This window comes from Eriocheir sinensis, chromosome 39 (assembly GCF_024679095.1).
Source record: "Eriocheir sinensis breed Jianghai 21 chromosome 39, ASM2467909v1, whole genome shotgun sequence".
Lineage (NCBI taxonomy): Eukaryota > Metazoa > Arthropoda > Malacostraca > Decapoda > Varunidae > Eriocheir > Eriocheir sinensis.
In genome coordinates this window covers 8,863,885-8,887,519 of record NC_066547.1, presented here as the reverse complement: position 1 = coordinate 8,887,519, position 23,635 = coordinate 8,863,885, and the positions used below count along the sequence as shown (strand labels likewise).

The 23,635-nt window shown below is 41.9% G+C and overlaps 1 protein-coding gene across 3 annotated transcripts; it reads right to left on the bottom strand.

Moving 5' to 3' along the window:
* Nucleotides 1-412: 412 nt before the first annotated feature.
* LOC127008947 (dynamin-binding protein-like) lies at nucleotides 413-21,457 on the bottom strand. Of its 3 annotated transcripts, none has more exons than XM_050881460.1 (21): nucleotides 21,090-21,457; nucleotides 18,891-19,041; nucleotides 17,980-18,160; nucleotides 17,134-17,252; nucleotides 16,820-16,959; nucleotides 13,817-16,281; nucleotides 13,539-13,658; nucleotides 12,812-12,924; nucleotides 12,211-12,378; nucleotides 11,836-12,009; nucleotides 10,837-10,958; nucleotides 10,448-10,584; nucleotides 10,082-10,212; nucleotides 9,679-9,909; nucleotides 9,047-9,208; nucleotides 8,433-8,615; nucleotides 6,256-6,450; nucleotides 5,605-5,779; nucleotides 4,744-5,216; nucleotides 4,288-4,419; nucleotides 413-3,657 (listed from the first exon to the last, which is right to left on the bottom strand). In XM_050881460.1, the coding sequence occupies exons 2-21, from the start codon at nucleotides 18,978-18,980 to the stop codon at nucleotides 3,487-3,489; spliced, it is 5,682 nt and encodes a 1,893-aa protein (XP_050737417.1). In that variant the 5' UTR covers nucleotides 18,981-19,041; nucleotides 21,090-21,457; the 3' UTR covers nucleotides 413-3,486. The 3 variants fall into 3 exon arrangements, with proteins under 3 accessions (XP_050737417.1, XP_050737418.1, XP_050737419.1); XM_050881461.1 differs by having other exon boundaries at nucleotides 21,285-21,428; XM_050881462.1 differs by lacking the exons at nucleotides 16,820-16,959; nucleotides 17,134-17,252; nucleotides 17,980-18,160; nucleotides 18,891-19,041; nucleotides 21,090-21,457 and having other exon boundaries at nucleotides 13,817-14,049; nucleotides 14,691-14,869.
* Between the last annotated feature and the right edge of the window lie 2,178 nt (nucleotides 21,458-23,635).

Sequence of the window (23,635 nt, the reverse complement as noted above, 5' to 3'; positions counted from 1 at the left end):
TCTGACTTATCCCTACTATACCCCCCCCCCTCCCCCCTGCTAAATTACCATGTGCTAGACTGCGCTCATAAATTGTTCCCATCAATAATTTTAAAGTTATTTACTTTCCCGTATAGGCTATTAGCTATTGCATTGCATTCAGAGAAATAGAATCAAAAACAATGTAGCCAAGTATTATTCTCACGCAAGATGGCTATTATCATAAAGGAGAGAGAGAGAGAGAGAGAGAGAGAGAGAGAGAGAGTTATTTAGACTTTGGAAGGCAATAAGTACTATTTTTTAACGAATACTCTACCTCCTACTTCAGAGCAATGTAGACACAGGAACAGTTATGCACAAATCTTACTTTAATTCTATTTTATTTGTCAATATGATTAAATTTTCCCCACTAGAGGCCAAAACATCAAAGGTGTGGGATAAAACATAAAAAGTTTAATATAAGAATAAAAGGTATACACAGCTTTGGAAGGCCTCCAGAACATACAACTAGTGGCTTGATGATGTTGTCAAGATATCCTTCTCAGGTTGTACAATTAAATTACTCTTGAAAACCATATTCTAAGGTTGGACAAAAATAATCTTCCTAGCATACATGTAGTCTCAGTCCACTGAGGGTAAAAAAAGGGTCACTTCATAAAATTAGTCCCAATATAACCTCTTTTCAAGCTGCATCAAGGAGTGATCTGAATGTGAACCTGCAGGCATTTTCAACCCCATGGTTCTGCGCAACACAGTGCTGCATGTAACACTGCACTCCTTGACTTCTGCTATGCACAATATTTTGCTACTGAGCACTAGGAAATAGACCTAGGATGAATTATGTTGAATTGTGTGTAATAGTATCCTTGGTGAAAGCTTGTTTAACTGCCAATTTTTACCTATAGAATTGATTGCCTCCTTTCCTCTTACTCTAAAATTTCATGGAGTACTCTCAGACGGGGCAACTTAGCAAATCCTGCATGGTCCCCAGGATATATAACAAACCCATGGATGAAGCAATAAATCAGATCCCTCAACTACAACCTCCTAAAATAACAACTTATGTTATGAGATAATAAAAGAATAAAAATCTAAGTGATAACTAGTAGAGAATGTAACACATGGCAGTTCCTCAGACTGAATGAATGAATGAATGCAAAGGTTCCTTAAATATAAAATAAGAACGTTCATTTAAGCATTTCAGTATAAAATCAATGGTATCTGACACCCTTTACTTCTCTTATTAGAAATTTGCATACATACTTATGAACTTGAGTTTGTAATGTATCCCATCAAATTAGACTAAATTGTGAAATCAGGCTGATGGGATCCATGCATGCCACCAAGAACAATTAACTGAGGAAACAATCACAAAAGAAGCAATGAAGTTAAGGGCATAAACACACATCTGCACGATTCATACATAAGAAAGATAAAATTCTCTATACTGACTGACTCACAATTTGATGTGAAACACAATGTACTTCATTGTTTTCTCAACTTCCATTATGAATTTCAGATCAGGCCCTGAATCAGTGAGTGTTTCAACCACCATACACTTCAGACATTCACTCAAAACTAAACATTCAGGATTTGACATAAAACTAAGGACTTACCTGCTCACAAAAGTATAAAATCACACGTGATTTGGCGGAGTGTTTTAACAATATACCTAACAAAATAAAAAAATGGTAAGCAGTGTTATCAGCTCCTTTCCTTAATGACCAGGACTGCACCTCAGCAGCCACATAAAAGCTAAAAGTATTATCACATACATAAGTAAGCAGCAGGCCTGCCATACTAGTGAGTCACAACACAGCAGCATACACACAAGTGTCCCACCCCTGACTAGTAGGTAGGAGTGAGAATAGCCAACACTTAATGGCTACACATATAACATTGGAATACTTCATTATATACAAAAAATAAAAGAATATTGAAAGCATTCATCTAAATATATATGTATATGAATATATAAGTATATATATATCAAAGTGCAAAAAAATTAGTACCTAATGAGTTTATAGGTCTTAAAATTTAATTTATAACTTTACACTTCAAGAACATGGCAGAATGTCTTAGAAAATCTATCCAATGGGTTGGATATTTTCTAATTGAGCAATGTTGCCTTGAAAGCATTGAGTGCTTAGAAATCACAGATAATATTTTCACTTTACCGATTCATCACACAAGATTGAAAACCCTTGGGATGATCTCCCTCCCCCATGGCTGTTACTAGCAATTTTTACAGAGGCAGCAAATATGATTCTGCTTTATCTGTAACATTTGGACAATACAACTTTCTAAAGGCAAAGCTCTGTGTTTTGAAGGGCTAACATTCCCTTCCTGCAACACATTCATGTGGCACCTGGACCAGCAGTCTTGAATCCTAAATCCTGAAAACACTGACAGTCTTTCCCAGATTATTGCAAAATTAAGGCCTTTTCTAGATTTTACATCCACCTCTTTCTGCTTGTTTCTGGTAGATAGATCATAAGACAGAAATATAGAAATACTGAAAAAAACTCTGCCTTGTTTTTTTGGGGGGTTATGTTTGTTGACTAAGAAATGTTCAATTTAACTCATGTCACTAAGTTGCCCTAAGTATCCTGGAACACAGTTCACAGTTTGACAACAAGCCAAGTTGTACTAAAAATCAGATCCATAAGAGTATATCTTTGGTAATTGAGACAATATAAATCACACCAATAAAAGAAAGTTACAAAGCAGTACAGCCCACATTCCCTTTCCAAAGCTCCTATGCATGATCTTTAGAGCCAACAAGGAAAGGTTTGCTGCCCTCTACATTAACCATGACACTGGCAATGTCAACTTATACATACAGTAATTGACATGATAAATATATAGGCTAATTCTCTTAGCATTAAATGTAACAAATGTCACATCTCTCCTTAACATAGAGTAAAGCGAGAAAACACTAGTAAATATGAAAATAATTCCAAACAGGTGCAAAAACACACACAATATAACACTAAACAATCATAATAAGGTTGCAAAAAATGGAGTATGTAAGGCCTCACATGGAAATTAGTAGTTTTGCCTCATCACCTTTTTGTTGACACTCCAGAGTACACAGAACTTTTTTATATATGGAAAACAGGATGCATTTTGAACAAGGCAGTGTGCTTTAGAGGGCCATGACTCACTGAAAATACTTTACATTCTTAGAAATGAGGAACATCCACGAAAGAGATTACACACTTTTTAAAACCTAGCGATGAGGCACCAAGGATGAAGAGGAACTAGTAACAGTAGTCATGAGGTTTGTAGTGGTCACAATAGTGCTTGTCACAAAAAGGTAAAGAGCAGAAATATGACATTTTCAGAAGTATATAAAATAGAAAAGTAAAAAACTGACAATGAAGCCCCTTATTTTGTTGTTTGTAGTAATAGTAGTAGTAGTAGTAGTGGCAGTTGTGGTAAATGTTACTTTAAGTTGAAATTATGAAGATGGTGAAGGGGCATATTTAGGACAGCAAGAAACCTTCAGGAGTACCTGGTGAGGTAGGAGGCAGGGACATAGCCTTGTTTTCCTGACCGTTCCTCTACAAACCACCAGTCAGAGGAGACAGCATGGAGCACCAGCACAACCTGCCCCGCCACCAGGTTTAGCTGTGTAGCATCTGAACCACCGAAGTTGTAGAGTGCATAGTAGAACTGTGTGGAAAAGGCATGAAGTAATGATGAGACAAAGACAGGTGGGGGACAATACCTGAAAAATCCAAATTCAGTGTTTGTTGGTTAAGCATAAACAGAATGCAACTTCCAAACTGATTGCTAAATTTACTCTATCTTTGCTAAGGAACTCAGTAATTCAAGTAATTGTAGCATTAAAACATTAAGAATGAAACCAACTAAAAAAAAAAAAAAAAAAAAAAAAAAAGAAGACGACAACTGGCACGTGAAAAAGTATTAAGATGCAAAGCATGTGCACGCACGTGCACACGCACACACACACAGACATACACACATGCATGCACGCACGCACATACATTTAACTACAAGTTGGGATCACTAATAAATGTAATAGCCTATGTGAGCTATGTGAAAGAATCATAAAAACAAATAGATGGACTCAGTTCCTGGAAAAAGACTTTCAATATATATTAGTGCTTTGTATTTTTGGTGTGTTGCTTTAACATAATAAGTAGGTAAGCAGTTCCTGTAGCCACATGCATGCAGGTACAATAAACTAACCCTCCAACTCCTGAAGAACTGAGTGTAGCTACACAAATGCTTCAAATTAGATGGCAGAACACACAGTGTTAAGCCCTAATTAGCACATACCTGAGGTTCCCCAGGCACAGGTGGCAGGTCCGCTGGGTCCTTCAGGATCTCGCCATCCTTAATCACCTCATAGATGGGACTGGTGTCAGTTTCCCCTGTTGCTCCCCCTTCATCTCTGCCTTCCCCAGCCCCCTATGGAAAAGCAGAAGTCAGGAAGAGGTGACATTATATTTTCATGTTGCTTAAACAAGAAATTCTACATTTGAACAAGACATAAGTTTTTTAATAAATTTTGGTTACCTAAACACAATTTTCATAAAGATTTTTTGTGGTAAAGATATGGTATAAAGGTAACGTCAAAGTTGAGATCATAGTATTATTATTATTATGGCATGTACATTCATAGAAAGCTTTGGGATAATGATGAAATATATGGGTTTACAGACAATAATAAACAAACAAATGAACAAACAAACACACAAAAATACAAACACACACACAAACACACACACACACCTGGTCAATCTCCTCGTAAATGTTGTTTTCCTCCGAGACAGGTGAAGTGTACTCCCCAGACTGCTGGCGGTCCATGGGTGGAGAGTAGTAGTTCCCGTCTCCCACTAGCTGCAGTTCCCCACCAGTGGGAGGCAAGAGCTCTGTCTTGGATGGCAGGGGAAGCTGGGAGGAAGCAGAAAGTGTCTCCCCTGAAGAGTAACGGGGAGGGGGTGCCTGAGGGTAGCCTGGGCCATGAGGCAGCGTGGAGGGCTCTACAGGGAAGATGTCCTCATAACGGGGTGGTGCCTGCTCTGGGGGTGCTGGGGCTGGCCGGGGCAGAGTGGAGGGTCGTGGTGAACCACTTGGTGCCACTGGTCGAATGGGCATGGCTGCCGTTTCAGCTGATGCAGGAGGGTTAGAAGCGACAAAACCTGCTCCTCCCTCAGAACCAAGCATGGGCTTCAAGCAGGAGGCCCGCACAAAGCCCTTGTTATCTACAAGAGAAGGATTATCATAGTTATACTTGCAGGTTAGCTCCAGTGATGTGATAAATAGCACAATGTATTATAAAGATGAAATGTTTGATTGCAATGTGAGGAATATCTGACATGAGATTACAGAAATAGATAACTGAAAAAAGAAGAACTGAAATAAGAATATACGCTTCAGAGGAATATTAATTGAGAGTTGCATATAAATGAATTAGAAGTAAAAAAATAAAGTAATAAATTAAAACAATAATAAAAAGAATTCCAAAACAATGAGTTATATGAAAGGACAACATAAAACAGCATAGCAAGCACATCATGATCCATAAAACATAAAGTAACAATAAGAAAAAAAAAATTAACAGGAACAGACACTTTCCCTTGGCTGCCTCACCTCCATCATCGACGAACCAGCGGTCTGTCCTGCCAAGAGGGTCCTTATTCTTGAGGAGTGCCACATGGTCACCTGGGTACAGCGTGAGCTCCATCACCTCCGCTGGCGTGTGGACCTCCCGCACCACATACACCATCTCTCCTGGATACTGCCCCACAACCTTGGTCCTGGCCGCCTGCAAGCACATACACACCCAGGGCTTTGAGTTATGGATGATGGATAGGTAACCAAAGTAGTCACATACAAAACATTATTGAACTAAATATAAAGAGGGATTTATATACAAAGGGATATATATAAACAGAGGGATAAATAAACATGAGGGATAAGCTAGTATGGGAGTAATGGGCAGGAAAGGAGAAAACACATTAAATTAGATGTGTAACTAGGAGAGAAATTTTATATGCTTGTATAATAAATGGGCAATAAAAATGAGGTAAAGATGGGCATATAATCAGACAGTTTGCCCAGAAACAACCAACACACACAAAATGATCACTGTACAATAACAATAACCAGTAAGCCTCCAGTTCTTTTTCCTTTCGTCGTAGCAGCGTGTAGCAGGTGTTTTTGTTCCAGTTGTTGTTGTTTTTTTCCCCCTTTGAGCTGCCTCCCTTGCTGTAAAATAAAAAGGCCGTAATAGTGCCTCACCTCCGTCTGCTCCCTCTTGGCTGCCCCCCCATCTAGACTCTTGCGGGGACGGCCCTTGGCCCGTGGAAGTGACCACTGGAGAGAATCGGCTGGCAGGAAGCTCAGCTGACGGAACTCCCCGACCTGCTGCAGATACTTCACCCGGAACTGTGTGAGCATGTCCTCCACGTCCCCCGTCAACGCCAGCCCAAGAGCCTGAGGAGATGCACAGCGTATTTATCTGTTGCAGCCACACATAGCCTTCAGCTTCTAAAATATTTACAGCATTATATCTATGACTATTTATTGAGGTATGTTTTCCTTTCCACACTGCTGCCTCTGTGGTAAGTTTCAGTAATGATGAAAATATCTATACCGAGATCTAATGTAGCAAGCTGCCCTATACCTAAATAGTCATGCTCAAGTCACTACTTCCAAATCACTCCAGTTTTCCATATAAGAAGTACGGCATGTCAAGAGAAAATCAAACTGCTACCGATGTCAGCTTATTGCGTCACAGAACATCTCTGGTTGACCTTGATCTCTGAATTACTGCAACTTTCCTTTTATCCTTAATTGAACAAACAACTCTTTCTTGATACTGTCTCACTATAGTATTGAAAAATAAAAAAATATCATAACACTAATGAAAGATGTATATAACCCCACAAACTAAGAACTTTTCAATAAATCTCAAGATATACATATTTGTTATATATCATGTCAAAAAAAGAAAATGTTTAAAATGGAGTAACTTCAGCTGCTGCAATAACTTTCAATTTGATCTAGAAAAGGTACAAATGCTAAATGATTACCTTCAGCACACTTCCACAAGCAAAAGAGCAGTGTCTTCGTATGTGGCAACACTGCCCCACCACACCCAACACTCCCAAGCACCCTCCTTGCTCGAGGCCCACCTCAACACTGACCTCTCCAACAATGCCACCCCCCCACCACCCTACCACAACCAGGCCCCCAACTCCCTGTTATTATCTCTTGTACACACACACACACACACACACACACTATAAGAAGCTGAAAAAGGGAACATGTATGAAGGATAAAAGGAAATACAGTTTCCATACAGAAGTGTAGTTGAGTGGAATGGTTTAAAGGAGGAGATTACGGAGGCTGGAAATATCCATCAAATGGAGAGGCTGGACAAATATAGAGGAGACAGGACTATCCAAGCTTAGTTCAACCAGGCCCTATAAACCACAAATAGTATATATAAGTAGGTAAATACACACACACACACAACCACCTATTTATAACACCACACAATAGTCATGTTGGGAGATGTAATACTGGTATATGTGTGTGTGTGTGTGTGTGTGTGAATGTGTGTGTGTGTGTGTGTGTGTGTGTGTGTGTGTGTGTGTGTATGAGCCATGAAAACAACCAAAAGAAAGGTATACATCAGTGATCTATGTAGGCCTGACCTTGAAACCTTCTTGAGAGGATTACTGACCCCCCCCAAGGCCCTCCCTGCCTATCGTCTATCACACTCTCCTCCCGCCAAGCCAGCCTCCCTCATCCCTTCTTGACCTCTTTTTTTTCTTATTTTTTTACTCTCTCTCTCTCTCTCTCTCTCTCTCCGTCACCTTATCTAGTCAAGGATGAGAAAGTGGCAGAACAGGCGTGTGTGCTTGGTATCTCTATGAGGCACCTCCGTCTTTACTTCTTAGTCTCCTTTTGTCTGTATTGCCTATCTGTATGTCTGTCTGTCTGTGTCTGAGTGTGTGTGTGTGTGTGTGTGTGTGTGTGTTACTACTCATTGTCTTGACTGGACATTAATTTAAGAATAAATGAGGATGACTTAGTGGAGTCTTTGAAGGGAGGATTGAGGGAGAGGATATCACGGGCAGACCACAAGTGAGATGGATCAATAGAGTTGATGAGTGCTGGAGAGGGAGAGAGTTGGTATGCAAGGGATTGAATGTGCTGAGGAGCGTCGGTAAAAGGAAAATCACAGATGTTTCCACCGTGGCCATCCCCTTGGGGTAGAAAGTTCCCATGAGGGGTCAGAACATCAGAGATAGAGAAAGGTAGATGAACATCAGCTACAAAGGATCAGAAATAGTCTACACCACATCTCAAGTGATAAACAGGACCAGAAAAATCTATGTGGGCAGAGTCAACGTATAAAGTTTTCCTTCTGACTCCACATCTGTTACTAAAATGCAGTATAATGTCACCTGTGCTAGATTAAGGTAGAGGCGAGCCAGGTGTCCCTGCAGGTACATGCGGGCAGAGATGAGAGAGCGCGTGGCAAGACTCAGAACCTCTATCCCACACCTGGTCAGCACCGGCAGCTCCATCATCAGCTGGGTGTTGAGGGCGCTGTACGTCCCCTGCACCTGAGACAGCTCCTCCTCCAGCTGTCAACACACCCATGACACTCAGCTTTAACATTTTGCACCTTGGATATTTGCTCCACTACTGCACAGAATTAAGTTAATTAAGTATTACATGAATTCAGCTTTTATACTAAATGAAATTCATGTTTAAATTGCAAAGTAATCAAGCTTTTAACAACACACCAGTTGGCTAAGGAGGTAGGCTTCTCCACAGCTATGCATGATTCACTCAGATGCATATATGTATATCATTCATTCTATTCCTCAAACACTCCACTTAGATAATTTCTTGAAAAATAAAAAAAATCAGTTACTCCTCCACATGCCAGGTGCAAAGGAGTGGAGTCTGGGCAAATTAAGATAGAGCAACCACCTGCCTGTCAACCAAAAATGTAACCTGCAGTAATAAAATACATGTTAGTGGAGGGCTGACAGAACACCCAGCCACTTACAATCCTGGTCCGTGTGGGGTCCCTGTTGCGGTCCACTTTGTACTGCGCATTGTCATAATCCAGCAGCTTATCATTCCGCTTGAGAATAAGTCTGTCAGGTACTTCACAGAGCCCCACCAGCTGCTTGGTTGGCAATATTACTCGCTGCCTCACAATATTGTCCTGGTATAAAAAGAAACACAGGTCCTTAAGTTGCAAGCCATACAGATAATTTAATACTATTGATCTTTAAGATATTCATTCCCCTTATTTGATGGTAATTTGCCTTAACTGAACTACATAAAGGTTTGTGGTTGTGCACCACAATTTACTCTTCCACTTTCCAGGTTATGACTTATGAATTAATTATTCACAGTTCAAATGGTACCTTGAACAATAATCACTGCAGTATCATAGCACGACACAATCCAAATGGTACACTGGACATTACCCAAGGCCATCACTGCTGGAGCACTATGACCACAACAAATTCTTTCTTATTCACCTAACACTCACAGTCATTTATGACAAAGCTCATTTTAAAACCATCACAACACAACAACCATAACATTTCCTCCACAGCATAACTAAATATCTCCAGACATTTCAAAATAACAACAGATTCAGAATTTTCCACAAACTTCTTTACTTACAAACATCTCAAACAGTCTCCCTACTGAGTCTGCTGCAACCTTGTGCAGCGCCTCCACATCTGAGCCAGGGTGGAGCAGGGTGTCCACAAGGCCCTTCACCACTCCCAGCTCTGCCCTGTGCCTTGCTTTCAATCCCTGCAGCAGCCCCTCTATGTCCTGGGACATTGCTGTCGCCCACCGCTGCACTGAACGGAAATTAGCGACTTCCTCATCGAATTCAGGGTCCTTTGTCTGTGGATATTAAATTGGGTATTTATTGTTACTGCTCAATATAATTTTTATTACTCAAGGTTTCTAGGAAAAATCTACCTTTTGCTATTGTTCCACAACATTAAAAGCATAAAGATAAAGTCTGTGTGCATCTCAAATGACAAATGCTGAAATGAATCAAATATTAACTTACTTGTACCATGATTCCAAGCATTTCTGAGACCAAGGTGGAGATTCTTGCTGACTTCTTAGCAACTGAATGAAGTGAGACTCTCTGCATCTTGCTTTGCAGGGACTGGTCACTTTCATTTCGGTACTTGTTAACTGGTGGACAAGGGTTTACATAATGTAAGTGTTCAAATTTGTGCCAATTTAATTTGAACTGGTCATTGGTAGTTGGGGATGTAGGTGAGTTTAAGTGAGTTTAAAGGGTTAATACAATTGGCCCATAACATTAACCACCCACCACAACAACTTATCACAAGCCTCTCCTATTGATAAAATGGACAAAAAGCAATAATGGAAAATAAACCCTCAGTATAATGCTGTCAGGCAATACCTAAGTCGAGTCTTTTGGTGTACTCATTGATCTCCTTGGCAGTGTTGGCCATGGCAGTCTTGGCCTCCACCAGGTCCTTGTGGTCCAGGTGGTGCTCTGATGTCTCCCTCACCAGCCGGTCCAGGAAGAGAGGGTACCTAAGGGAGGAGGCAGTTCATCGTTGATTTAAATGAGGATATCAAACTATTTGGGGCTAATATCTAGGGACAAATTATATGAAACAATCTGATGGTTTAATATTTTACCATGAGATGGAGAAACAATATTTTCTGGATGATCCAACATCAACTTGGGAAAACAATAATGCATGAAAAATGCAGGTGACTCCCTGTAGGGGTCTAAATCTTCCCTCTCTGCTGGCTGCAAGGATGAAAACCATAAGAACTTACTTCAACACTCTCTGGAGAGGCTTGATGAGCACTGATCTCATATCCAAAAGCTGAATCTTATGCTGCTGAAGTTCCTCCAGCACCCACTTCAGGAAGGCAGCTGGCTCAGGCTCTTGCTCATACTGAGAGTGACAGGAAGAAATTTGAGAATGAAGTCTCTAAAAGCATTATTTGGCAATTTTCAGCCACTGTTGTTCAACTCTAATATGTTTGTGGATGATTCTAAAGCTAAAAAATCAAATCTGAATTTACAGTACACAGTACAGAACTGCAGAGCAACTTGTACACTTTGCAAGTATATGGAGAGCCAAAAATCAAATCTGGAGCTTAATACAAGGAAGAGTCAGTCATATTTTAAGAATTAGCTTATGAAAGAGTCGGATGAGAGGTTGTCCAGGCAAAGAACACTCACAACTTTAAGACTAAATTGGATATGAAGACAAGAAATCACAAAATCAACTCAAATCCTGTATAATACAACTAGGGTCATGTACAATTTGTGGCCTGCACACAGCAGGTTACTCACACTGTTACTGCCGTTAGGGTTGTATCCATGGAGACATGGTCATGAAAATCTGACATTGTATACTAAAATTAATTGTGCCTGATGGTGGTGTCAGTTTAAATAGTTTTCAAAATATTGAAAGGAACTGGCAATGTTCTTCATCACCCAAGGACTACATCCCAAAGAGTGTAGAGGGAATGATTTCATATCTGGCATTCATCAAAACACTTAATTTTGTGCTAATTTTTTGGAGGTTCAAGGGTCACCTTAAACAGTGGAAAATATATTTACCTATTTGTTACCATCAGCTCCTTGCTGTAATCAATATGAAACCTTTTTCTTGGTTTGAAACTGGATGCCTTCAAATGGAAGCAAGACAACAAACATATCAATCAGTTCTCACAGCTTACAATTACCAAGTGAATGCAGAGGAAACAGGGGATTAAAATCTACACAAAACAAGGACAACACTCATAGTTACATCACACACTCACCTTCTTCATGAGTGGCTCCACAGTGACATTGTGGTTTGCACAATACACCTTGTAGGTCTGGCACAGCTCTTCAGCACAGGCCAGGAAAACCTTCCCCACACACACCTCCTCATCATTATCACCATAAGCGGCCTGATCCAACAATCTGGCAAATTTCTTGGCGACCACCAATATCTGATAATGAAATTTGAAGATAATATAGATTTAAGGGGAGAAAAAAAATATTACCAATGGCAAAAACCTATGAAAAAAAGGTAAATATGAAATTACAAAATGAATGAAGTAATAGACAAAAAAGAAAAGGGAAATGCTTGAATATGCATCAAAACAAAGATCAAGAAACAGAACCAAGTATGAGGAGAGGCAACACCTCACCTCTGTTATGTTGCCCATGAGTGATGGCAGGTGCACCCCTTGTGAGCCACCTGGCCGGGAGGATGCCAGCTGGATTACTTGCATCAGTGCCTCGAGGTCGTGGATGTACTCATGTTCCGTGGTGACGATCTCCTGCACCACCACACGACGCATGCTGGGATGGTGCCTCTGGTGGAGTGAGACACAAGGATCAGGGATGAGAAAGACAAAATAGAAACAACCAAATCAAGAAAACATGATCAGCAGGCATGGAGGTCAGTGAAGGAAGGAAATGGATATGAAGCAAAATTAATAAAAAAATAACCTGGAATTGTTGATGAAAGGAATGACAGATAAAATATTAAGTGCTTTGTTATAATGTGAGAACAAATAGACACGAAGACAGAAATGGAGCTTCCAGTCAAAAATTACACGAAAACAACAAAAATATGAAGATCCTCACTGAATATCTACTGGAAAAGACATGAGAACCTGCATGGATTGAAGGAGGTATGAAGTAAATGTCAACCTTTGAATAACTACAAGAAATTATTTATATGACGTCACCAAACAAAAACCTTACCCGCACATCAACACAACAATAAACAAAGGTAGTACTTACTCTGGGTTCAGGTGCCCCCTCCTCAGCAACCTCTTCTGTATCCATGTCTTTCCCATCCTCAACGGTCTTTGCCTCTGTCATCTCTGCAGCTTGACTCTCAGTTGCTTCTGGCTCTAAAGGGAAAATTAGCATCAATGAAGAGCTCTTTTTGTGTGTATTTTGTGTATGTGTTAGGAAAGTGTGGGATTAAGGGCCGCTTTCACAGGCACTTTGTTTGCTTTGATCGTTACCAATGGCGGCGATCGGCACTATAGTATTTCCATGTGAAACTGGCCAATGGGGTAGTGGCGGCTGCAGACGAAGCGAGAGGTGTTGAGGGTGTGTGGCAAGGTGCGGGGCTAGGCTAACCCTGCAGCCGCCACTACCCCTTCGGCCAGTTTCACGTGGAAAACTATAGCGTCAATCGCCGCCATTGGTAACGATCAAAACAAACAAAGTAACTGTGAAAGCGGCCCTAAGAGTTGATAGTCACTGGCATTTATGGAGCTAGAGAAAGTATATGATAGATGAAGTACCAATATGATGATGGGGAACGATTGTGGGAAGCATGCTTTTTTCTATTATTGCTTTCTTTTTCTTGCCCTTGAGCTGTTTCCTTTACTGTAAAAAAATAAATAAATAAAATAATGCACATGTATAGAGTAAATTGAAGCTAAGGAGCCATATGAGTGGCAGAGGAGTCTAGGTGCAGTAGGCCCAAAGAGGGAGGGAGGTGTGTTTGTCTCACCGTGAGGAGTGAGGGAGTAGTACTGCTCCTCTTGGTCCTGAATGTCTGGGAGCTTTGGCGGGGGTGGAGGGGCAGGACGCTGAGGAACCAGGCCCGATGAGCTGCTTCCCAGGCTGGTCTCTGTTGATGGAACCGGTTGTGACTTATCTCTAACACCCGTTTTTTCATTAATTATTCTGAATTAGTCACAGGTAATCCTTGTTATATATAAAGATTGATTTCCCATAAACACACCGGTAATGATTTTATGAATACCTCTCCCTCTCCCTTCCTCTCACCTGAATAGTAAATCGCTTCACTGGCCACAGAGAGCCGAGACAGGTCATCAGGGAAGCTTGCAGTACTGTTAACGCTGTCATTCAAGTGCTGCGTTCCTGAAGGCGAGTCCTTCCCATCCTCCTTCTCTCGACTCCTTCTTAGTGGCTTCTTCACTTGGGAATAAACTGGTTCACTGGAAGGCGTGGGCTGTGGCTGGCTGGAGGATTGTGGTTGACTAGGAAGATGTGGTTGGCTGGAAGATTGCAGGTGTGACTCATTAGAGGATTCAGTTTGGGTGGGAGGCTCTGGCTGTGATTCATTAGAGTGTGTTTGGCTGGAAGGCTGTGGCTGTGGCAGGCTGGGAGGCTGTTGCTGTGTTTGGCAAGGCTTTGGATCAGGCTGACTGAGAGGCTGCGGAGGTCTAGGAGGAGGCCTAAGCACTGAAGCAGTAGCTGAATCAGACTGCAGTGAGTTACTTCTGGTGAATACTTTTGTTCGTGGGGGAAGGAGGGGTGGTGGGGCCGGCCGGCTGGAAGAGAAGGACCCACTTCTTGATGAGGTGGCAGAGGCTGTGGCAGCAGTGGTGGCAGTGGTTGTGGAAGAAGTTAAAGATGTTGCTGCAGAGTTGGTAGAAGCTGTGATTGCAGAGGTAGCTGACACTGTGGTGGAAGGTGTGGTTGTTGTAATGGGAGGAGGGGAGGAGGCTTTGATACTACTGTCAGCCTTTTCATGGAATTTATTACCAATTTCTGTGCCAGCACCGGTCTGTTCAGGAGGGATCTTACTCTGTCTGGGAAGGGCCATTGGTTTTGGCCTCCTTGCACTCTGTTGACCTTCCACCTCCTGTTCCTCTGCTGGAGACATCTCCCTCTGTACAAAAACACTCTCACTAACCTTTTTCTCAGGCTGGCATACAGAAGCCTTGGTGGCAGCATCTAGGGAGGCTATGTTCTTAGCCAATACTGGCTCAACATCTTGCCTCTTGATGGACCCAAAGTCATCTTTGTTGTACGACCGACGCTGCCATGAGGCACTGAATGGAGAAGAACTTCTGGAGCGTTGGTGTGCCGAGTCCTGGTGAGACATTCTTGATCGCTGCTCTGAAGTGTCTGGGGTGGAGTCTGGAGTTTGGCTCTGTGATTCCTGCACCCCTGGTGACTCTCTGTCTTTCAGGAAGGACAGGTAATTCTTGGGACACATGCCCTTGGAGCCAGTCATGTTCTCCACAATAGCCCAGTTGGCATCTACTTCTTTGAGTACTGTGAGGGTGTCTCCCTTCTTCATGGACACATCCCCAACCTGCACAGCCTGGAAGTCGTATTGAGCCACTACCTGCACAGGCTGTGAGGCTGATGGAGCTGCCTCTGGCCTGGTAAGGAAATGCTGTTCCTCACTATGGAGACAATCCACTATGATGTCCACATATGAAGTGGGAAATATGCCCTTGGCATCCCCTGCACGGCCTAATGTCCAGTGGGAATCCACATGCTGCAGGAGGTGGACTATTTCGCCCTTCTTGAAGGTCAATTCATTTGGGTACTGTGCCTTGAAGGAGAACACTGCCCGGCCATACGGTTCAATGCCTGTGTTGTCCTCAGTGTATGAGGGGCCTCTGCAGGCCCAGGCATGGGATGTGCGGCCAGTGGAAGAGCTCATCCCAGGTTTAGTGTCACCCTCCTCCTGTAGGTTATAGGAGAGGTAATCCTCTACCTTCTGGGACAGACTGTTCATCTTCTCTTCCTCCAAGAAGGCACTGAGGTTTGGTCCCCCAATCACCTCATCATTATCCTCCCTAGGACCATATGATTCCTCTGCTTGAATATTTTCATACCTATATTTGTCTGGTTTTCCTTCACTAAGACAATGAGATGTAAGAGTGACAGGGGAGGGTTCTGAGTGCACAGAGACAGGAATATTTTCATACCTTGAACCTGTCGTGGGGAGAGACACTGAGGCACCACTGGCTGGACTTAAAGATGAAGTAGTATCATTGGTGTGGGCTGGAGGCACACTACTACTGCCTCCTTTAGGAGAAAACAAGCTAGGCATATTCTGCCTGAAGTAGTCGTCATCAAAGAGATCATCATCTCCAGCATCAATGGTTTTCCAGGCTGATGAGGTGTTTGAGAGACGCACTGTGGGCTCAGTCCTGTCCATAACAGGCTGCGAGGCTGAGGTTGAGGTGAGTGTGGCATCTGAAGGGGGTGCTGAACCAATGGAGTGGTGGGTGGAGGAGGAAGAACCTCCCAGTAAAGATGGCACTGAGTCTGCTGGATGAGGATGTGCAGAAGTACCGTTGTCATAAGAAGTTGCTGACATTAAGTCACATGAAGTTCCTCCAGTCAGGGAAAGTGATGAGGGGGTATCACTAACCATAAAACTGCTCTCCTTTGGTTTCACAACAGGAGGGGAAGGCACTGAAGATTCACTCACTATGTCCACAAAATTCTTTGGAAAGATTCCTGTGGCCCCATTACTCTCTCCTCTGGGAAAGAAAAGAAAGATTTGGCTCAGCCTGAGGCACCTAAAAGAAAAAAAACTCTTCTGACACTTTGCACAAGTGTTGCAGACAGTTAGCTCATTAGTGAAAAGAACGGAGGAAAATACATGAAATGAGAACAAAGATTGATTTGTTTTTTTGGAGTAGAACAGTGAATTTGTTTTATTTGCCATACATGCTTGAATAAGACTGTCATAAACAAAAAATATATAATTTTACTTTTATTTGGAACTTAAGATGCCTAAAATGTATTCTAGTATATTACTGTAAAAAAAAAGCAAATAAATAAAGAAAGAAACAAGAAAACAGGAATGCATATTCTGAGCCTCATCACCTTACTTCCTACAAGTCAGTGCAGCTGTCACCTCAGAAAGTTTTATTCTTAATAAAGTGACCCGTGTCCAGTCTTCTTAGTTGATAATAACATTCACATACATGAGGATCAAAGATTGCAAAAGTCCAGTAGATTACAGCTGCATAATAATTAATAAAACACATTGATGGGGCACTAAGAGAGACTGACCTGTACATGTCCTTGTCAACAATGTGAGTGATAGTGACCAGGTCACCTGCATAAAGGTCAAGCTCCTCAGGAAGCTGTGCCTTGATGCTGGTCTTAACACGACCCTGCAGCCTGACCTCCTTCTCTGAAGTATCTTCTACCTAGTTAAAAAAAAGCAATGGTTACAACAACTTGTTTGCTTGGTACAGCCTCTGCTTGACCCTCCTCTATAACTTCATCCCTTACCTATCAATTCTAGCACCCCAAAGACATTTTTATCCATTCCTTCTTTTCCACTGCTCTTACCTTGAAATACATAAAGTTCCTCCACCCACCTGGATAATGTCCTTGTTGATTTGCCACACAAAGTTGATGGGAAATATGCCCTGCTTGCCCCACTTCTCTCCACACCACCATGACTCATCAATAGGGTTAAGGCCCACCACAAAGTCCCCTGTTTATTAAAAAACAGGCAATAAGGACACTGCAATTGAAGGAGAGGATTGAGGGCTGCTAGGGCTACATGGCAAAATATATCTAATTAGGAATTATTAGCTGTGATCATCCCCTTTGCAGGGTTAGACATTAGATGTATGTAAATAAATTAAAGCGAAGGATAATTATATGTATAAAGCTCGAAGATGAAAACCAATGGCAAACTACAGTAATCAGAGGCAGTTAAACAGATCTTAAAACTGTGAAGATAAAAAGACAGCAAGTATGTTCTCATTCAGAAAAAAAGGAAATTAACATCAAATTTTAACATGTAATAATCAACATGTCAGACAAATACAAGAGGGAGATATATATGCAAATATCTCATAATGTAGAAGAGGACAACAGTTATCAATATTTCAGTTTATCATACAAGTTAGAGAGCAAGGGATAAACTACAGTATATGAGTGGAAGAAGTACTGATCAATGTTTTTTCAGACTGACGGAGTAAAGGAAGTAAAAAGTTAATAAAAGAAAGGGAACTTGTCTAAGCAAGGAACACTTAAAGTATGTACGTTCTCTTAGATAAAAGAATGGAATAAAAAGTGGCATAATTGGGTCATGTAAGAATGGATAAAATAGCTACTTGGACAGAGGCAATAGAGATTACAACTATGGCCACCCCTTTGTGAAAGTTGCATGAGGGAGGTTTAAGAATGAGAAGATTATTTATCCCTCGCTTCACCTCTGGACAGGCCAAGGTCCCCGGGCTGTGACGGCATGAACTCTGCAGAGGCAACGAAGAGGGGCTGGTGAGGAGGGTGGGGAGGGAATTCATTAATCTTGACCAAAACACTGGAGGGGACCTGGCCAACTGACCCACCCCCTTCCCCTCTCACCCAGTGTCTGTCCACCACCTCATGGACCTGTCAATGTTCAAGGTAGAGACACATGTTACTTGATTTAAATAAAGAATTCATACACACAGAATTAAAACCAACATATGCACATATGCATATCAAAGGTAAAGGCACATATTTTGACTGATGTAACATATATACATTAACACATAACAAACATACCTATCTAGTCCATTTATGGCAGTTTATCTCTAATCTCTAAAGTTCCTAAAATATCAAAAATGAACTCGTTTAAATTATATGTGCATCTCAATGGTGACGTGGCTAATATGGCAAACTGCAAATCTGCAGGCCTGGGTTCAAATCCTGGCCTGGGCAGTTGGCGTGCAGTCCACCCAGCCATTCACCCTCCCTTTCAGAATGGCCGATAAATGGGTACCTGGGGAAACTTGCAGAAGGTAAACTGTGGTGACCTGGCTGTTACACTGGCCCCATGCCCCATGTTGATAGGCTTTCACCCACCACAGGCTCAAGAGCCTAGGGTGAGCACTGCAGCCAAGCGTAGATATAGCGTAAGCTCTCAACTTTACCATTAATTTATATGAAATCTCTATCTGAGCACAGATTTGACTAGAAACAAGCTCAGACTGTATTCAGCCAATCAATCAATCAATCAATCAAATGGGCCATATGCCAAGAGGTATCTTGCCTCACACACCCTATAATACCACCGGCAGCCTTGTTGTTAGACAAATTGAAATGCACACGGTTAAATTGAACAAAAGGGTCACATCACCTGGACAATGTCATTCTTGTAGAGGGTTAGCTCCTCAGAGGATATTCCATTGAAATTAGAAATGCATCGACACACATCTCCTGCCTTCATCTTTCCGCGCTGCTACCATGTGTGTCTGCACCAACCATGCTGCTCCCTGCTGACCACTGGCCTGGAAACAAACACAAGATTGCCAGCTATCACTAGCTAAAGTTGTGTATGTGCTTGACCTGCCAAACCATTGTGGAGGGAGTCACATATGGCTAAGTGATTACAGAACAGAACCCATTACTAATTTAAAGATTTATGTTATGCAGGCCTCTATCCTCTGAAAGCCATATGGTCATCCCCTAACATTCATGGATTTGACATTCATAGGTCCATGCACTCAAACATTTTGGGGCTTAAACACCCACATTTGAAAAGGTTTTCATAGACGTTGTGGGTATTTCCATGGGTTGTTGTATAAGTCTAGTGATAGTTTTATAAGGCTCATGCAGCACGAATGTGAAAAACAATCATGAGAACCTTTGTGGGCTTGGGAAATACCTAGTCCTAGTTACCGAGAGCCCCAAGAATCAGAGAATACAGGCCATAAATATACAAAACTCTGGGATACCTTGCAAACATTACTTGTAGGACACTCAGGAGTTCAAGGCTACCATACAGTCTCAATCCATGTATTACAATATGGTGCTGTCAATTTTTCTAATGACTGCAATGTTTTATCGTGCCTTCACAGTCAAACAGAGCCCTCATCTCTTGGAGCACAGTCTGTCTTTACTAGAAACCTCTAAACACACAAAAAATAACAAAAGTGGAACATGAAAGGTTTGAGCACCCAACATAACCTGACTGAATCTGACACATATTGATGATGGCATATCAGACTCTTGTTACCAAGTGGAAAAAGAAAGACCAAATATATACATACTGCAAGGTTTCCCAACATATACTAATAGGAAGAAGTGACTCATAGGTTACCAAGCAGACAAATAATGATCACATACACACTGCAGAGCTTACCACACATACTAGCAGGCAGAAACAGCAATCAGTTACCCAAAGAGAAAGAAGATATTGCAAGGGTTACCAACACATACTAATAGACGGAAGCAAGACTCACAGGTTACCAAGTGGACAAATAATGATCATATACACACTGCAAAGCTTACTAACACATACTAGGAGGCAGAAACAGAGAAAGAAAGACCATATTACATACACACTGCAGCAAGAGAATACAGGACGTTTCGATGGAAGTACAATTCGACGGTCTGTCTTTGTGGATATTTTCATCGAGAATAATCTTGGGCGATTGAAGGTCCATTCACGTTGCATAATTATTCATATTATGTGTTAATTTCTAATTAAAATCTTCCCTCACAATAATACTATAAAGTTAATGAAATACCAGAATTTAGGTGATTTGAGAGCTGAGAGACTGAAGAGAGTGAGAGTGTAGTGTGTACTTTAGCCAGCTTGGGAGAGTGAGACTGAGACAGACAATAATCATAAGGGTCTGAACCCACTACAAGGTATAGGAAACCTGAATCATGAACCTGAACGTATTGATTTGAACAAAGTATTGACTGATGAATAGTTTCATTTCTACGATCAGAAGAACATATGTTATACGTCATATTTTAAACATACGTTATAAGTCATATTTTATTATGATAGTATTTTGTTAGGTGATTATAATATTATGTTATGTGCGATTAACGGGAAAAAAATTTGGGGGTGACGGGACGTGATTTTTAGGCGGATCGCGCGATGCGTCCATGATTGCACCGCCGTCGAATCGTCCTGTTACCCAGCAGAAATGTTACCAAGTGGACAAATAGTGATCATATACACACTGCAAAGCTTACTAACACATACTAAGAGGCAGAAACAGAGACAGAGAAAGAAATACCATATATATACACACTCCTAGCCTTACCAACACATACTAACGGGCAGAAGCAAGACCCACAAGTTACCAAGCACACAAATCATGATCATAAAGGGTAAGAAAGGGTGGAAAGAGACGAGAAAGGGGGAAAAAAGGAATGGAAAAGGATATTCACACACTGCAGGACATACTAACAGGCAGAATCACACTGACACAGGTATATAAATAACTATGACAATATACGTGGGCGGTAACTTATTAAAAAAAACAGATATAACAATGAAATATGGATGGAAAGAACAGATAACACCAAGCTCCCTTACCTGTCACTCAGCACCAGGCAGGACAGGTAAGCAGGCCAGGTAATCAACAAGGACACAGGTAAACAAGGTGAGGGCATGGACAGGTCAGCGGCACAACAGGTCTCCAGGTAAACTCTCAGAACACTGCCACTCCTCTTCTGTACTAATGGCGTACACACTGAGGAGTAACGTTTCTGCTGGTCTCCACTCCACTACCTGTTGGTCACGAGGAAGGGAGTGGCAGGAGTAACGGGCTTGCACAGGAGGGTCTTCTTCTTCTTCTTCTTCTTCCTCCTCTTCTTCTTCCTCTTCTACGGCCTTGGAAAGTGACTTGACGTGCCACTGAGAGATCTCGGCGCCTCAGAAAAAAAGGAAATAACAAGTGTAATAGTGGAAACAGACAAAAGGACATAAAAAGGGGAAATAAAGAGGAAGGAAGCAACACTAAACTATCAATCAATCAGAAGGAAAGAGTAAAGAAGAAAGGAAGAGTAAACTCGGCCTTGGAAAGTGACTTGACGTGCCACAGAGAGATCTCGGCGCCTCAGAAAAAAAGGAAATAACAAGTGTAATAGTGGAAACAGACAAAAGGACATAAAAAGGGGAAATAAAAAGGAAGGAAGCAACAATAAACTATCAATCAATCGGAAGGAAAGAGTAAAGAGGAAAGGAAAAGTAAACTCGGCCTTGGAAAGAGACTTGACGTGCCACTGAGAGATCTCGGCGCCTCAGAAAAAAAGGAAAGAATAAGTGTAATGGTGGAAACAGACAAAAGGACATAAAAAAGGGGAAATAAAGAGGAAGGGAGCAATACTAAACTATCAATCAATCAGAAGGAAAGAGTAAAGAGGAAAGGGAGAGTAAACTCGGCCCCGCGTTCCTCTACAAACTCGGTGCTGTGCTCAAATTTTCCCCGTCCAGATAAATTTCGTGCCTCGGGAAGCCTTGTAAGCATGTATAGCTATTCTACCACATGCTGCTACTGTTTATTGGCTCGTTTTCAGTTCCGATATATCACATAGACACCAGAGAAACACTTTATGACAACGTAAGCCGATGGTAGCATGCTCTTTTTCACACTTTACTTCTGTTTATTTGGTCATTTTCAACTCCAAAATATGGCACAGACACCAGACACACTTTCTGCCAATACTAACTTTTATTAAGAGCATACGTAGACAAACAAGACAAAAAACACGCAACGAATCTTCCGCCTGGGACGAATCAACGCAGCGCCGCCTCGCACAGCAACGGGCAACATGTCATTCTGTCACGATGTACGGGAGACGCTATGAGTATGAGGATCTGACAACAACCGACAGTCATCTACGTTAAGGTGGCTTTACACCTGGCAATTCCTAGTCGGCAATACAGGCGCGGCTGCATTTTTGGTCTGGGTCTGGGTCTGGGAGCCCTTCTTGCGGCAAGTTTTCTGCAGCAGCGCGTCCGTCTTGTATTGCCGACTGGCGGCTGAGTACAACATGTCGGCGCCAATAAAAAAAGAAATGACAGATACAGACAACAAGATTTGGAGCCAGGATGCCGAGGTGGCATAACTAGAAGAAGTTAGGCAGCATAGATACTTGTGGGAGCCACAAGATAAGCTGTATGAGAAACTGAGTCTACGGAAAACGACTTTTGAGAGAGTGGCAGCAACATACGATAAATGTTTATCTCTTTGCGAGATATCGAAGGAGGTAAGGAACGATTATTTTCGTGTATTATATAATCACACTATGTAATGCCTGGGGGTTGCGATGGCATGTTCCTCCCTTCTCCTTTGTTCTTAAATGCAACAATGAACAATCAATCAATCAATACTACTGAAGGTAAAACTCGTTTACTTAAAGTATTTCTACAATATTAGGTAATGGACCAAACTCACTGTGGCTTTAAGATATGGTAGTAGCCTTTTGGGGTATCTGGGATGAATTCATGCCCTTGCATTTACTAGCAGTTTACGTCTTGATGCTCCCGGCGGCTCCTCCCACGTGTGAGCGTAGGGTACTTGCTCCCGAGAACACCCAGCTGGTCTAGCCGCTAGATCGCCGCGGCTGTATTGCCGACTAGGAATTACCTTTATAATGACGAAGTGCCCGCATTGACTGGGTTGTGAAGCCTGAAGCAAGATATATCACATATTATTTCTACCACTGCAAAGACGTACAATTGCCCCGCATCTACATCTACATTTACATATTACAACCGCGAATTACCCATATTACTTTTACCTCGGTATTTGCTCCCATGTCACGCATCTCGCTATATTATTATAGGTAACGTAGGAGAGGGCAGAGCCGTAGATAAGGAGAGTGAGGTCATGGGCTTCCTGGACACCATAGTGCATCTGTGCTGCTCAGACTCACTACATCCTGCCCATCCAGCACAGCTCTGCCTGAACACAAGCTCACCACAGTAAGATGAAATGGTATACGTAGTAGCCGAATTTAAATTCCAGCAGCTTGGGTTCAGGCAGAAGTGTTGGGTAAGAGGCAGTCAGCATGAATGAAGCATGATGGTGTGAGGCTTACCTCCCATCTACGGCCCAGGAGAGGGACTGTATAATG